The following is a 12,806-nucleotide window of genomic DNA, read 5'->3' as shown; positions in this document are numbered from 1 at the left end:
CTTATTTTTAGTGAGTGCCTTTAACTTGTGCGCAGAAATTTTATTTGCATTTTTATTACAAATCTTGAATGTCTCTGCACCAATCTGATCACATCTTGTATATCCAGTTGGTCAGCGTGACTTAGTTGTTACCATGTTTCAAGTCAAAATGCATTTCAGGCTTCTAAAGTTGTTTATTTTGGTCCAAATGACTGACTACACGTAACAAGCGTTTTAAAATGCTTGATAGGCTACAGTAGTTTTTTCATAGCTGTCTTGATTTGATGGTTAAATATGTATTTTATATTGGTTAAGCTATTTCCCTTTAAGAAGAGGTGCTTCTGAGTTGTTACAACACATATATAGCAATAAATGCTAAGAAACTTTTTGCATATTTGATTCCGGATATGATTGGCCACACCAGTCCATGTCATCAATACTTGGAAACATTAATATCAAATTATTCAGATGTGCTTAATGTCAGTTGTATGTCTGCATTCTAAAAATCTCTTTTAAGAGATATGTAAAATTGAACAAACGCTAAAGATGTACAAACATGTATGTTCACAGTTTGTATCTTTGTCTCTTGGGTTAGGTATATAATACTGGACACCAAACTTGGAAACTATTGACATTTGCAAACCTTTTGTAAACCACACACACTTCTTTTTATCCAAAACATACCTAAGTTCAAGTGAATCATTTAGGATGCACCTACTTATCTTATTTAAAGCATGTTTGTATTCAGAAAAAATCATATAAAAATGGCACCTTCATATGAAACATCTGTGTCTTCCATACCAGAGATGTATTTATTTTACTGACAAAATAAGGTTTGATTACTATGGTGTCAGACAGCTAGAGGATGTCAGGTTTTCTATTCTTCCCCACAACATTTTTTTTTGATTCAGAAAAGATGTAAGAAGCAAAAAGAATTCAGCTTCACTTTCATATCTGACATCAAGTTGAAGGGCTTGAAGTCAGACAACTTTTTACCTCTAAACTGAGCAAAATGGATCTGCAAGTCCTTTAGATGGAATACTTGACAAATATAAAAGCTCAATACTATTTTAAAAGATTCAAGTGCTTCTGCAGTCAACGAAACGAAACTATGGGAAGTGTGTGTAAGTGTGTGTGTGTGTGTAGGGAGCAGACTTAGACTGAAGACTTTATGACACAGTGTATGTCTTCAAAATTATAGTTAAAAAAATCCCCTCAGAATCTTAGCTGGTTTACATTGGCACCTCTCTATTGTAACGTCATTGAGAGCAATGATTTACAGCAGGATTTGTTCCTTGGTTTTTAACTTATAATTAGTAGGCACTATAAAGGTATTTGTAAGCCCTGTCTTCTGGAAAGAGGAAGATGTCCTTTTAGGTTTGAAAAATGGATAAGTATTTTATTTTTATAGCTGTTGGAATCAGGGATGGCGAGTTATATCTCCAAGTGGTGCCTCAGCACCAACAATATTTAGAGCCCAGGGGCCCAGCTCCACCAATATTTGGGGCCAGGTGTCCGTCCCCCCCAATCCCCCCTGCGCCTCCCCCAAGTGTCCACCAGCCCCCTCTTGCTGCTCCCCCGCCCCAGGCCGTGGTGCCTCCCCAGGCTCCAGAGCAGAGCATCCCTGCCTCTGCCTCTTCCATGCAGCTCCATGCTGCCTCCCTGCAGCAACTGCTGCCGCAGGGTCCTAGTGCACCCCCCACACCCACTGCCAGGGCACACTGACTCTGAGCCTGCCCTTCCACCTCAGACCCTTCCCTTTACGGTGGGACCCTCTACCAGCACAGGGGACCCCTCGGCCCGCAGTCACCGCTCCTGCCCCATGCTGGGCAAGGAGCAGCGCCACCCCTCACCCCCAGTGAGGCTACAGTCAGGGGCAACAGCAGGGGAGGAGGTGCACACAGCACCCCCGGCACCCACCGCGTGGGAGGTGAGGGAGATTCCTGGACCTGAGAGGGGCCCTAGGAGCACATGCAGTGACAGTGGTGGGGGTGAGTGTGCTGCTGGGGGGGTGGGAAACGGGAGGTCCTCCCCCAGAGCTCGGTGCTGCCGGCAGGGAAAGGGCTGGGGGGAGTCCTCCTCTCTGGCCCCTGTCCCAGTGCAGCCTGCCTGCAGCCCAAACTCATAGAATCATAGAATATCAGGGTTGGAAGGGACCCCAGAAGGTCATCTAGTCCAACCCCCTGCCCGAAGCAGGACCAATTCCCAGTTAAATCATCCCAGCCAGGGCTTTGTCAAGCCTGACCTTAAAAACCTCTAAGGAAGGAGATTCTACCACCTCCCTAGGTAACGCAATATCCCCAGCCGTGCCCTACCCCACCCCAGAGCCCACACCCCAGTGAGAGCTTTCACCCACCACCGCACCCTCAATCCTCTGCCCCAGCCCTGAGCCCCTCCAACACCACAAACCCTCATCTCCAGCCCCAGCCCTCATCCCCCTGCAATCCAATCCTCTGCCCCAGCCCTGAGCCCCCCAACACCAGAAACCCCTCAACTCCTGCCCCAGCCAGAGCCCTCACCCCACAGCCCTCACCCCTGTACCCCCTCCCTCTGCACCCCATCCCCAAACTCCCTCCCAGAGCCTGCACCCCAATCCCCTGCCCCAACCTAGGGCCTGAACCCCAGACCTCCTCCCCCACCCAAACTCCTTCCCAGAGCCTTGGGCAGGTGGTGGGCGGAGTTTGGGGGGGCAGAGTTTGGGGGAGGGGGGCGGGTTCTGGGTACCACCAAGATTTCTACAAACCTGCCACCCCTGGTTGGAATACAGAGTCAATTAATCTTTAGCTCAGAGTTATTGTTTGCAGACAAGATGAAAAATCCTAAAACCTAGCGTTTTTAGTGGGAATGGTGACAAGTCCTTTATTATAGCAAAATGAACATAATTTTTATAATTCAAATACCAAAAAATTTGACCACATGATAAATGAATGGTGAGATACTCATGTCATGCCACTTCCTCATGCTTTTTAATGTAAATTACTGTATTGTAAAAAAACCCCAAACCTTCAATTTTCTTCTCTTTTCCTATTGTTTAGCTGATTTTTAGCATTAGTTGAAGAAACTAAAAGATGGGAAAAAAATGAATATAATTAGAAGTATGGAACATGAAAAAGTGCCTACACACTGAAGAGCTTTTTGCTGCTTTTTACTGTCTTGACAAAAAAAAAAAAAAAAAAAAAAAAAAAAAAAAAGGAGAGAGAGAACATTATTCTCATTAATGAACAAACTCAGAAACTGAAGCATAAGAAGGCTATTGATCAGGCCATAATGACATCCATAAATTAAATGGAAATACAAACCAGTTGAGGTTGGGGCAGGGAGGAAATCCCTAATGAAGTTTATTGAGAACTAATCAATAGTTATAATTCACAATTTATCCTTTCTGTTATATGTAAATTCATTTGCAGCAAGTATGCTGCTTGGACAGTAAAGATCTCATTTGCTTCAGTCTAAAGCTAGTGTAAACTTATTCTCTTAGTTTCAGAGTAGCAGCCATGTTAGTCTGTATTCGCAAAAAGAAAAGGAGTACTTGTGGCACCTTAGAGACTAACCAATTTATTTGAGCATAAGCTTTCGTGAGCTACAGCTCACTTCATCGGATGCTGTAGCTCACAAAAGCTTATGCTCAAATAAATTGGTTAGTCTCTAAGGTGCCACAAGTACTCCTTTTCTTTATTCTCTTAGGTTATTTCAGATTAAGACCAGTTTAAAAGAGTAGGATGTGTCTTTAACTTATTGTTTACTAATTTTAGAAAGTTATATACATGATCTTTGATAAGTTAACTTGGATATAACCATAAAAAAAACCAAACACCCATAACATGGGATCTTAATGGTGTTAATGGAGCAAATCCTCGTGCAGACAGCCAGAGAAACATGTTGACAAAACATGTATGCATTCAACCATCAACTATGCTACACAAATGTGACATATATAATGAAACTCGAAACCAATCCCCAAAACACATCCTTCTACCATTTGAGCTAAATATAAACTTTCTTTAGCTGCTAGTACCATATTCACAGACAAAGTTCCTCATTAAGGTCAAGGTGTTTGTATCCTGTTACATGTACCTATATTGTTCTCACTCACCATTAGGGCATCTCCTTGTGGCTGACTTTCGGGATTAGCTCTTACAGGGCCTGATGCCTCCAACTCTTCAGCCAGGTCACTATTTAGTCTTCCTGCTCTAGAGTATCAAAGTCCCACTGGACAAGCTGTCCATAAATCATACCAGGTAGTCTTCAAGTCCACGTCCAGTCCTACTTATCCAGTGGCTAGTAGGGTCCCTGGGCTGGAACCTAGAATAGTGGGCAGACCCAGGTATCCGTATGCCTAAGGACCACAGTCTACTCAGACCCTGATGTGATCTTCCAGGGCTCCTTTTTTACCTCACGGCCCACCTCTGGATTTACCAGACCAAATTTCCTCCACTCCCAGTGGCTACTCCACCCCTCTCAGCTCCTTACCAGACTCTGTAGTCCAGAGTGGGATCCTAAGGTTTACGCTCCCTCTAAAACACCCCCTAGCCAACTCCCCTTCGTTTCAGGGCATGACTTCAGAGTTCCTCCCTAAAGTCACTTTCTGGCTTTGTACAAGCTCAACCTGCCCAGCTGGGCTTCATCTTCAATTAGATTTTATCAGGCCTGGCTCTTCTCCAGGTACAGCCTATCAAGTTAATTGGTCCTTTTTAACCTGGTTTGGGGGGCGGGAAGAGAAAGACACCATCACAGTAGACTATAGTGCCAGGATTAAGGTAGAGCTAAATGAGAGCAATGAAGGTAGTCTTTAGTTAATACCAGCCTTCATTAACACTGTACCCTACCATATCGTGGTTTGAGACCCATACTAACTATTCCCTCACCCCCAAATATCAGGTACTCTGAGTCCTCCCCTTAATATCCTGTGAGAACATCAAAATGAATAAAATCAGATCCTTGGGATTTAGGCTCTGTGCTAGAAGGGCCCTTAAGTTTGCCAGCAGAAGGCACTTAGCTGATCAGAGAGCCAGCTTCCTGAAAGACTATAGTCAGGACCCAGGCAGGGGAACTGAGTGCTTCTTTGATCTACCCAGATCTTATACAGTGGGTTGTTTTTTTGAGCTGAATGGGCCACTGTAGGTTAGGATAGCAAGGGGGAATCGGTCTAAGGTCATAATTCTGTACAGCTTGAAGAGAAAAGAAGTTTGTCAGCAGGATCTACTCTTCCATGCTGGCTTTTCTGTCCTCTGCTTTGGACTCAAGCCCCTAGCCAGCAGATCAATAATAGCATGGAGTCATCTTGGATCTGTAGCCAAAATGCATAAACCACTACCACTCCTCTGAATTGTATGTGGAGAATGGAGGCTTGAATCCCTGACAGCAGCAAGGTGGATGGATAAGAGATTCTAAAGCTCAGGGGTAATTCAGATGAAGAAACCTTGTGGAATGCTCCCCATTGAAATAGCTTAACTATTTGTCATAAAAATGGTAACATGGTTCATTTTAAATCTAAATATACCTGGAGTCCCCCTGAATCCCTTAAGGCAATTGAGTAGCACATTTGTTTGTTTTTAGAGCACAAAACGCTCAAACAAGAAAGCTGATTTACATCACATCTATATCAAAGAATGCTCTAAGAGTTACCCTACTGCTGTTTGGGGGCAGGGGGAAATGCAATAATTACTAATTGGTGTTTCTTTTATTGATCAACAAAAGGTACCACCATTGTGAAATTAAAGCATCAGCCTTAAATATTTTGGCATTATATCAACCTAGTTTATTTGCTTCGATCATCAAAACAATAGTTTAAACATCTAAAATATTCCCTTACTATTTTCATCAATATATATTTAGTGTACTGTTACTGGCTTGATTAAAATAACCCCTAGCACCCTACAACCTCTCTTAGAACTGGACTCAAACTCTGAGTGTTGGAAATATTTAGATTACTCTTCCCCACCCATGCCTGTTTTGTGTCTTTCTGCTTCCATGTACAGTCTGGAGCCCAGGGATGATGAAATACCAAAAGAAAGACTGTTCATTGTGGTATTTCTGTTGGTAGCAACAGCATTTCTAGACCGAGTCCGTTTTGATACCATTAATAAAAGCCTATTGACCAGGTCACAAGTCTGATGGAACTGAGCTTTTTCAACATTACAAAAAAAAAAAAAAAAAAAAAAAAGACATCCACACGAGGGCTTTTCAAGGTCTTTTTTTTCATGTTTAAATATCTCATATGATTGTTAAATTTCCATTACTGAAAATATAAGATATCAAAAACAAAAAAACCCAAAGGAATTATAAGGTTTAAAAGTATAAAGGCCTATATCCCAGCCTGTATAATGAAGTTAAAGGGATGTTTTCAGGACAATATTGTGCCAATCTTTGGTAGGAATATCACATCAGATCTTTACAGGGAGCTTGACACACTCCATTAATAGATAAAAGTAGCAGGAGAAATAGGTTTGCTGGGTTCTCACAGTCATTAGATACAGTGTTTTTCTTCCTTTATATGACAGATTTCTGCCAGTTTGATCTCAGGTCATGTGTAGCAACATACTTGGCATATGACATAGCAATAAGTGATTTCTTTCCACTTCATATTTTTGCTTTGGATAGAGCCTTTCCTTTAAATCACAAGTGATTTTATAGTTATTCATCCCGTAGAGTACAGAATCTCCACATTTGTAGTACTTCATATAACTAGAAACAGGATGTAGCCATTTACCAAAATACAATATACATATTGCTAAAAACTTACTCCTTCCACTGTGCCAATAAGACTTGAGTTTATTGCAAGTATGTCAGAAATAAAAAGAACACCAACAAAAAAGTGCTTTATTCCTACACCTGAATTATTCAGTATATCCTGACTTCTATGAGAATGAGGGGGCTAGGCCCCAGAAACTTAAAGGGACTACTCACAGTGCATACAATTAAGCATCAGTATCATTTTTTGCAGGATTGGGCTTTAGACTGGGGTATGCACTTTCATTATTTTTGTTTTCTAGATCTGAGTACATTATTAGCATTAAAAATAAAAGTAATGAATTAATAACCTAAGGCTAAAGCTATAAATCATGTTTACCTGATCTACTCAGTAGGAAAATTAGCTGTGCTGACGATAATTACTTTTCATTAAATTTGAGTAGAAGCATGGACCAGTGATTGCAACATCGGACTGGGAATCAACAGACTTTTTGGTTTCTACCAGCTATTTTCTTGGTGGCCTTCTGCAAGGCACTTTGCCTCTCTGACTCATTTCTCCTATCTGTAAAGCATGACAATGTACTGTGTGTCTTATAAGGGTGCTAGGAGGACTGATTGATTAATGTGTGCAAAACACTTTGAACATACAAAGTTCCCAATAAATACTATATATTAGTATATTAGATGATACCAAACTTTTTGTTTAGTCCATTTCTTCATGGAATCATCAAAGTTTGTTATTTTGTTCAATTCATTAAAGTTTATTCCTGTAGCATAAAAATCCATTTCATTTTCTAAATTTGTACATTTTGACCTCGACATGTAAAAGAAGAAAAGCATGTAAGTGTGTGAAGAATAAAAACATCTTTTCTTACTTGTACATGCATATATTCTTCTTCATAAAAAAGATGTGTGGTAAAAATGCATAGTTAGCCATAAATGCTATACTGTAGTAAATATTTGCACAAATCAGCATTTTTTAAAAGAAGTTTTACATCTTTGAAACTGTGTGGAATAGCTGACTTTTTAAAAACTATCATTTATTAAACTCATGCAAATCATACATGTATTGATAGCAAACAATGAACAAACTCAATTACTACTGTCAACTGAAACCACTATATGAAACACACATACTAGCCAGTCAGAATGTGTTTTCTAGTAAAAGCACAAGTGTGCCCCCTTCTGAAGAAATTGATAATGGCAGAAGTCTCTCTGCTTCAGTTGAAGACACACTTTCCTTTTCACAGATTACTGATGTGGAAGCCATTTCAAAACTATATTTAGTTTTAGCCAATATTTTTCTGTACATATAAGTTTAAGAACAGTTTATTATTATTATGCACACATTTATATTTACACTGTCTGACTCCTGCGTAACAAAGTACAGGAAGAATATAGTTGTAGAAGGCCTTTTCCCCCTTTTACTGTGTGAGAATGTTAAATAAACAACATTGGAAAGGATCACCTACTGGATACCTGTACGTTAAACATAGGTTAAATTTTCCATGGTTTTATGTTAAATACATTGGTAAATCTTTACAGCAAACAGAGTCCTCCATTCTCTTAGCCAGATCCTGAGGACCTTATTCCATTTTTATTCAGGACTTCGCTCAGGCAGAGCTCAGATTGACTTCACTGAGAAGCCCATGGTAGATTGCCTGAGCAAAGAAAAGCAGTAGTTGTGGCACCTTAGAGACTAACCAATTTATTTGAGCATAAACTGTAGCTCACGAAAGCTTATGCTCAAATAAATTGGTTAGTCTCTAAGGTGCCACAAGTACTCCTTTTCTTTTTGCGAATACAGACTAACACGGCTGTTACTCTGAAACCTGCCTGAGAAAGGATTTCAGGATTTGAGCCCGGAAATGGTGCTGGTGATGGGGCAAGAAAACTGAACCACATTTCCACTCTGGATGCTAGAAGTTAGCATAGAAAAAATTAATATTGAAAATTAAAGTAAAAGGTGAAGGTTATTATAGTAAAGGTAGAGCATCTTTGAGGCAATCAGAAAACAGAACTATGATGCAAATGATTGCACAGAACATGAGACTAGTTGCTCCCCATCTTAGTTAGGCAGAGGAGTTAGTGGCAGCTATGTGGCAAAGGGAACAAACTACCTAACCACTTTACTTTCTTTGTGGGATTAAGTGCCCTCTTCTTCTCTCTGTACCAAATAAGAAGATAAAATGCAGCCCAAGGCTTATTAATAGAGTGGGCATAATTAATTGTTCTTTATGCTAATATTTACATAGAAAGGCTATCTCATATTTAACTATTCTGTACAGATTGTACTTATGGATGGAGGGTGCATGAGGTTTAAATCAGTACAGACTTTCATTTACTATTCAGAGCATTGGCTATCTGAAAAGGGTTTTTGTTGTTCGTTTTGGCAATGTAGTTTGTTGAGAGGAAAGCAGTTGCTGTTAAGAATGGGGAAAATTCAGAGGATTAAAACTTCATAAAAAATGTGGGAATAGGTACTGCAAGATTTTAGATTTCAGACACATCGCCCCATACACTTTACAACGAAAACTCCCTGTCTGGTTCCAAATTCTATATGACAGAAGCTTAAAGTATAATTATTTTCTCAATATAACTAAAATGGCATTATGGACTTACGGTCTCTCCAAAAGATCCCAGGACAAATTTCCTCAGTGTACAAGTGAAAAGAAAAGTGGTGTGTTTTTGTTTCGTTTCATTTCATTTTTGCTTAAAATTACCCAAACTCATTTGGGTAATTCTACAAACTCATGAAAAAAATCAAGTTGTACATTTTCTGCTCCTTACTGCGTCCTCAGAAACAATGATTCTCCAGTCAGAACTCAGGGACAGAGGATGCATGAAACAGAACAGGACATAATTCCTTTCTCTATAGCTGTTTCATGCCAAATGAATATTTTTTTTCCCCTTCAGCAGGTTATAAGATTTGACTTGAAGACACAATGACACAGGTCTGTGCAGTAAGAAATGGCCATCTTTCCACAGTCACTTTTCAGAGCATAACTATATTTAAAAAAAGTGTATAATTCTTGAAATTTTAGAATGTGAACTTCATAAAACCTTTGGATTCTTTTATCACTACAGGGCCCAGCTTTAAATGTTTCATTATTGTAAAAGTTATGCTGCTCCACCTCCACAAACTACTGTCCTCCAAAGCAGTGGTTCTCAACCACAGTTATGTGTATCACTGGGAATACGCAGAGATCTTCCAGGGATAAATCAACTCATCTAGATATTTGCCTAGTTTTACAACAGGCTACATAAAAAGCACTAGCAAAGTCAGTGCAAACTAAAATTTCATACAGACAATGACTTGTTTATACGGCTCTATACCCTATACAATGAAATGTAAGTACAATATTTATATTCCACTTGATTTATTTTATAATTATATGGTAAAAATGAGAAAATAAGAAATTTTTCAGTAAAAGTGTGCTGGGACAGTTTTCTATTTTTATGTCTGATTTTCCCAGCAAGTAGTTTTTAAGTGAGGTGAAACTTGGGGTACGCAAAACAAACCAGATTCCTGAAAGGGGTACAGTAGTCTGGAAAGGTTTACCTCTCAGTAAAGTTTAGACTAAGCATGAGCACAAGGTTAGAATGGAGTCAGGAACTACAGAGTGCTAATCCCGGTTCTGTCACTGACTTGCTAAGTAGTCTGAGCAACACTTCATCACTATGATTCAATTTCTCAGTTGCTAAAAATGAGGGAAAATATTTCTTTGCCTTTCTCACATAGTTAAACAGCTATCTGAAGGAATGAAGTGCTGTATATGTGTTAAGAATTATTACCTTCCTTCCCCTCACTCCAATTCTTATATACTTTGTCTTGCATTAAATACATATGTGAACCCAAGTCCTCAGACAGAAGCGAGGAAAATAATTCCTGGAAGAGTCTATAGATCACATTCATCCCTGACACGACTCTTTAGGTTAGACTGGAATCTTGCTGCCTATTAAGGAGTTGTGGGGATAAATATATTTAAAGCCATGACAAAGATTCCACATTCAAGTCACAGGGACAAATCCTGACAGGTACTGAGTATCCTGCAGCAGTTGCTCAATACCACTCAGGGTTTAGCCCCTAAAATTTGGAAGTATAAATTGAAAAATCCTCTCTCAATATTTTCCCCTTCCTGGCAACTGAATAGTTTCTTTCAGCTTATTATTGTGAAACTTTTCATTCCTGTTATGTAAACACACAAATTTGCAATCTAACAGCTTTGCTTTTGAGTCTACATTTGGGATAGATGCCCAGCGCTACTATAGGGTTATCATTTAATGAATTATTGAGTAAATGCCCAGATGGTTTTCAGTAAAGGATAAGGCACGCAGAAGTCATTTTATGTACTGTGACTCTAATACAAGGCTTATTCTAATTTTTTTTTTCAAAAAAGGCTTATTAAATCATGGTATCCATACACCTCACAAACTTGAGCTTATTCTTCCAACAGCCCTTGGAGTAGGGCAAATGTAGGATAGTGCTGGGAACAGAATACAAATCTCCTTATGCCTAGTCCAGTGTCGTGACCACATGGCTATCCTTCCTCCTTTCCAACCAGTGCTGCAGTTTCCTAGCACAGCATTTACTTCAGAAATGTTGATGCAATGGAAACTCCTTTGAAAGTATAGCAAATGCAGGGAAGTAGGCTTGCACCATCCAAAGGGAAAGAGTGTTCGTTCATGGCCAATCCTTCCCCTTTCCCTCACTCTAAAGAGAAGCAAGTTGAGTTTTGACCCAAAAAAGAAAGGTGAATAGGCAGACCTGATGCCGCAGCTCCCTCTGAAGGGGAAAGGAAGAACAAACTCAAAACTCCTTGCCCTATTCTCCCTCAACTGGAGGAGAGGTCTGGAGGGACAGAGTCAGTTGGCCTGATCCTTCCGCCTCTTACGGGAATATGGTCTGTCAGGCCTCTACTTTCTGACTGCCAAAGATAAGGTCCCTTTCCCCGGTGATCTGTGATCAGCGTGAGTAAAGTCCAAGTAAAGTGAAATAATAGCTGATGTGAAAAGGGACCAAATAAACAAACGTACATCTCTGCTAACTTAGGGCTTGTCCACAGGAAAAGTTAACGTGTGGCAAGCCTAGGTGTGAATTCACAGTGCATGAGCTTGCTGCACAGTAACCCACCACGTAACTACAATGCAGTGCTTTCAAGCAGCGGTATGCTAGGCTGCACTCCATGACTTTTACTGCACTGTAGCAGTGTCCACGTGGCGAGTTACTGCACAGCAAACTGATGTATTGTAGATTCACACCCTGGCTGTGCAATAGCTTGTCCCATAGACAAATCTGTAGAGGGACATTTTAAATGGAAGAACAAAGATGCTGAAAGGAATTAACACTATCAAGTGCAAACACACTAAGCACCAAATCATCCACTGATAGATACTCAGTTCTCCCCACAATGTTTTCGGGCATGCCCATTTGCCTCTGCAGATCCCCATGTCTGTGCACATAAGTCTGCATTTTGCTGTGCAAATAGTAACTACTCAAATATCTGTATGTGCAGTCCCCTGATTTGTGTAAGCCAATGTGAGGTTTGGTGTATTTAAATGATCTCTACTAATATTGCAATTGCTATTAAATGAAGACCAGAAAAATGTTAGACCCCCCCCCCCCATAGTTCTGAGAGCACAACAATAGCATTGCCTCAAATATAGGAGAGCATATCTCAAAATGGACACACAACTGAACTGTGAAAACGCTGCAGCATATGATCAAATCTCAGATCACTGTTATGAAAACGAATGACCTTATTTCTCTGTCACAGATACTGAGAATAATTCTTTTAAATGTGTACTTGCTAAACCCTACAGACAAAAATAAAGGAATATTGCTTCTGTATCCAGAAAATACTCTAAAGGAGGACAACACTAGAAACTGACTGTATTTTGAAGAGGACATTTCAAACTACGTTCCCCTCTGAATTTTTGCCTGTTCCCTAAGGCAGTTTCTATTCATGAACTCACAAGGCTGCATAAGGAAGTTTCTCGAAGCTCTGATAGATGAAGTCCAGCGCTGCTGACGACTCCAAAAGGTTCAGTTAGCTTGAGTGCTGTATGACAGAGCATGGCATGGTTTGCATTCTCCCTCTCAAGTGTATCACATTTATACCATGCTCAAGATACAG

The 12,806-nt window shown here is 40.1% G+C and overlaps 1 protein-coding gene across 1 annotated transcript in view; it reads right to left on the bottom strand.

The window, feature by feature from the left end:
* Window positions 1-4,573, bottom strand: part of GRM7 (glutamate metabotropic receptor 7) — a 573,787-nt gene extending 569,214 nt beyond the window's left edge. Inside the window, exon 1 of the mRNA XM_043551538.1 lies at window positions 4,073-4,573. Coding sequence (XP_043407473.1) covers window positions 4,073-4,075 — 3 coding nt within the window. The 5' untranslated portion in view covers window positions 4,076-4,573. The remainder of the gene's footprint in view (window positions 1-4,072) is intronic.
* Between the last annotated feature and the right edge of the window lie 8,233 nt (window positions 4,574-12,806).

The sequence above is a fragment of the Chelonia mydas genome, chromosome 7, assembly GCF_015237465.2.
Source record: "Chelonia mydas isolate rCheMyd1 chromosome 7, rCheMyd1.pri.v2, whole genome shotgun sequence".
Taxonomy (NCBI): Eukaryota; Metazoa; Chordata; order Testudines; family Cheloniidae; genus Chelonia; species Chelonia mydas.
Note: the sequence above shows the minus strand (reverse complement) of the source record. Positions and strands in the feature narration are given on the sequence as shown.